At 67.7% G+C, this 1,334-nt stretch overlaps 1 protein-coding gene across 1 annotated transcript in view; it reads left to right on the forward strand.

Moving 5' to 3' along the window:
* Positions 1-110: 110 nt before the first annotated feature.
* The window catches only part of BRF1 (BRF1, RNA polymerase III transcription initiation factor 90 kDa subunit), an 11,685-nt gene continuing 10,461 nt past the window's right edge, over positions 111-1,334 (forward strand). The window contains exon 1 of the mRNA XM_015566741.1: positions 111-926. Within this exon, the coding sequence (XP_015422227.1) occupies positions 471-926 (456 nt within the window). The 5' untranslated portion in view covers positions 111-470. The remainder of the gene's footprint in view (positions 927-1,334) is intronic.

Consider the following 1,334-nt stretch of genomic DNA (forward strand, 5'->3'; position numbering starts at 1 on the left):
CTTCTGTCCTGACCCTGCCGCCGGGGGTGCCGGGTTGTCTCCAGAGCTGCCTCCCAGCCTCCTGCACCCTCTCGGGCTCCTACCTGCTCCCAGGTGCCCTCCACCGGCCAGGGGTGCCTGCTTTCGGGTTGGCCCGAAGGGGTCAGCTGTCCAGTGTATTCAGTGGCAGCTGCCCACAGACGCCTTTGGGTCTGTTGGAGCCCTGGACCTGGAGTCCCCTGCCTTCCTCTTGGCCCCGTGCCCAGTGCCCACGGCCCACTCCTTCCTGGGACGCCAAGGGCCCCTGCGCCCCCATCAGCTCCAGCGGGCACACGCTGCCCGAGGCTCTTGGTCATTCTGTCTAGAGCCTGGTCTCTGAGTTTGCAGACCAGGAACAGCCCCCCGCCGCCAGGCCACCCGCCCAGCACAGGCCCTCCCCTGTCCCGGGCCCCGAGGCCTCAGTTCCACTCCCACGCAGGCCAGCGCTGCTGATGGCTCTGCGGCTCCGGGTCCACAGGAAACGGGCGCTGGTTGCCTCACCGCCGAGGGTGGGCAGCACGCGTGCATGTGTGAGCCCGGCAGCGGTGTGTGGATCTCAGGGTTTGACACCGCTCTGGCCTGAGCCACCACGGATAGGACAGAGCGCCCAGTGCAGGGAGCTGACGTCTGGTCGCAGGCACCTGTTCTGCTGCCTCACCCCGGCTTCCTTCCCAGCACTTCTGGTCGCAGCCCGGATGCACGACTTCCGGAGAACCGTCAAGGAGGTCATCAGCGTGGTCAAGGTGTGCGAGTCCACGCTGAGGAAGAGGTGGGTGGCCGAGCGCAGGCTGCGTCCTCCTTCCGGCTCCGCCGGCCTGCTGGTCGGGGCCCCAGCGCAGAGGGGCTGCCCTCTCCCTGCCCAGGTCCCTCCTGGGGCCTCACCCAGGCCATCGGCAGTTGGCGGCCCCTTCTGAGCAGGTCAGGGGGGCGGCAGTTTATAGAATCGCCCAGGCTCACGCGGGTCAGGAACAGGCACTGAGGGCGGCCTCGCCGTGTCCTGTTCGGTGTGACTGTCACCTGGAGGAAGCTGAGCTCAAACACAGGCCCCAGGTCCGCGTTCCGAGTGGCCCAGTGAGGCCCTGGCCGCCCGGCTCAGCTGCACAGGCCGTAGCTGCCGCCTGTCCCCGTGTTGTCACGGCAGTGGGCCGTGGGTGCCTCTTCCGCTTGCAGTTCTTTTAATTCTCTCACACGTTTGGGAGGGTGCAGGGTGCTGGGAGCTAACCTTCAGGGACACGACCATCCAGCAGCCTTCCTCCCGGCCTCTCCGTCCGCCTCGCTCCCAGTCGGGCTTGCGCTGTGGGCAGGACTGAGCTGGA

Source organism: Myotis davidii, unplaced genomic scaffold (assembly GCF_000327345.1).
Source record: "Myotis davidii unplaced genomic scaffold, ASM32734v1 scaffold472, whole genome shotgun sequence".
In the NCBI taxonomy this organism is placed as follows: domain Eukaryota; kingdom Metazoa; phylum Chordata; class Mammalia; order Chiroptera; family Vespertilionidae; genus Myotis; species Myotis davidii.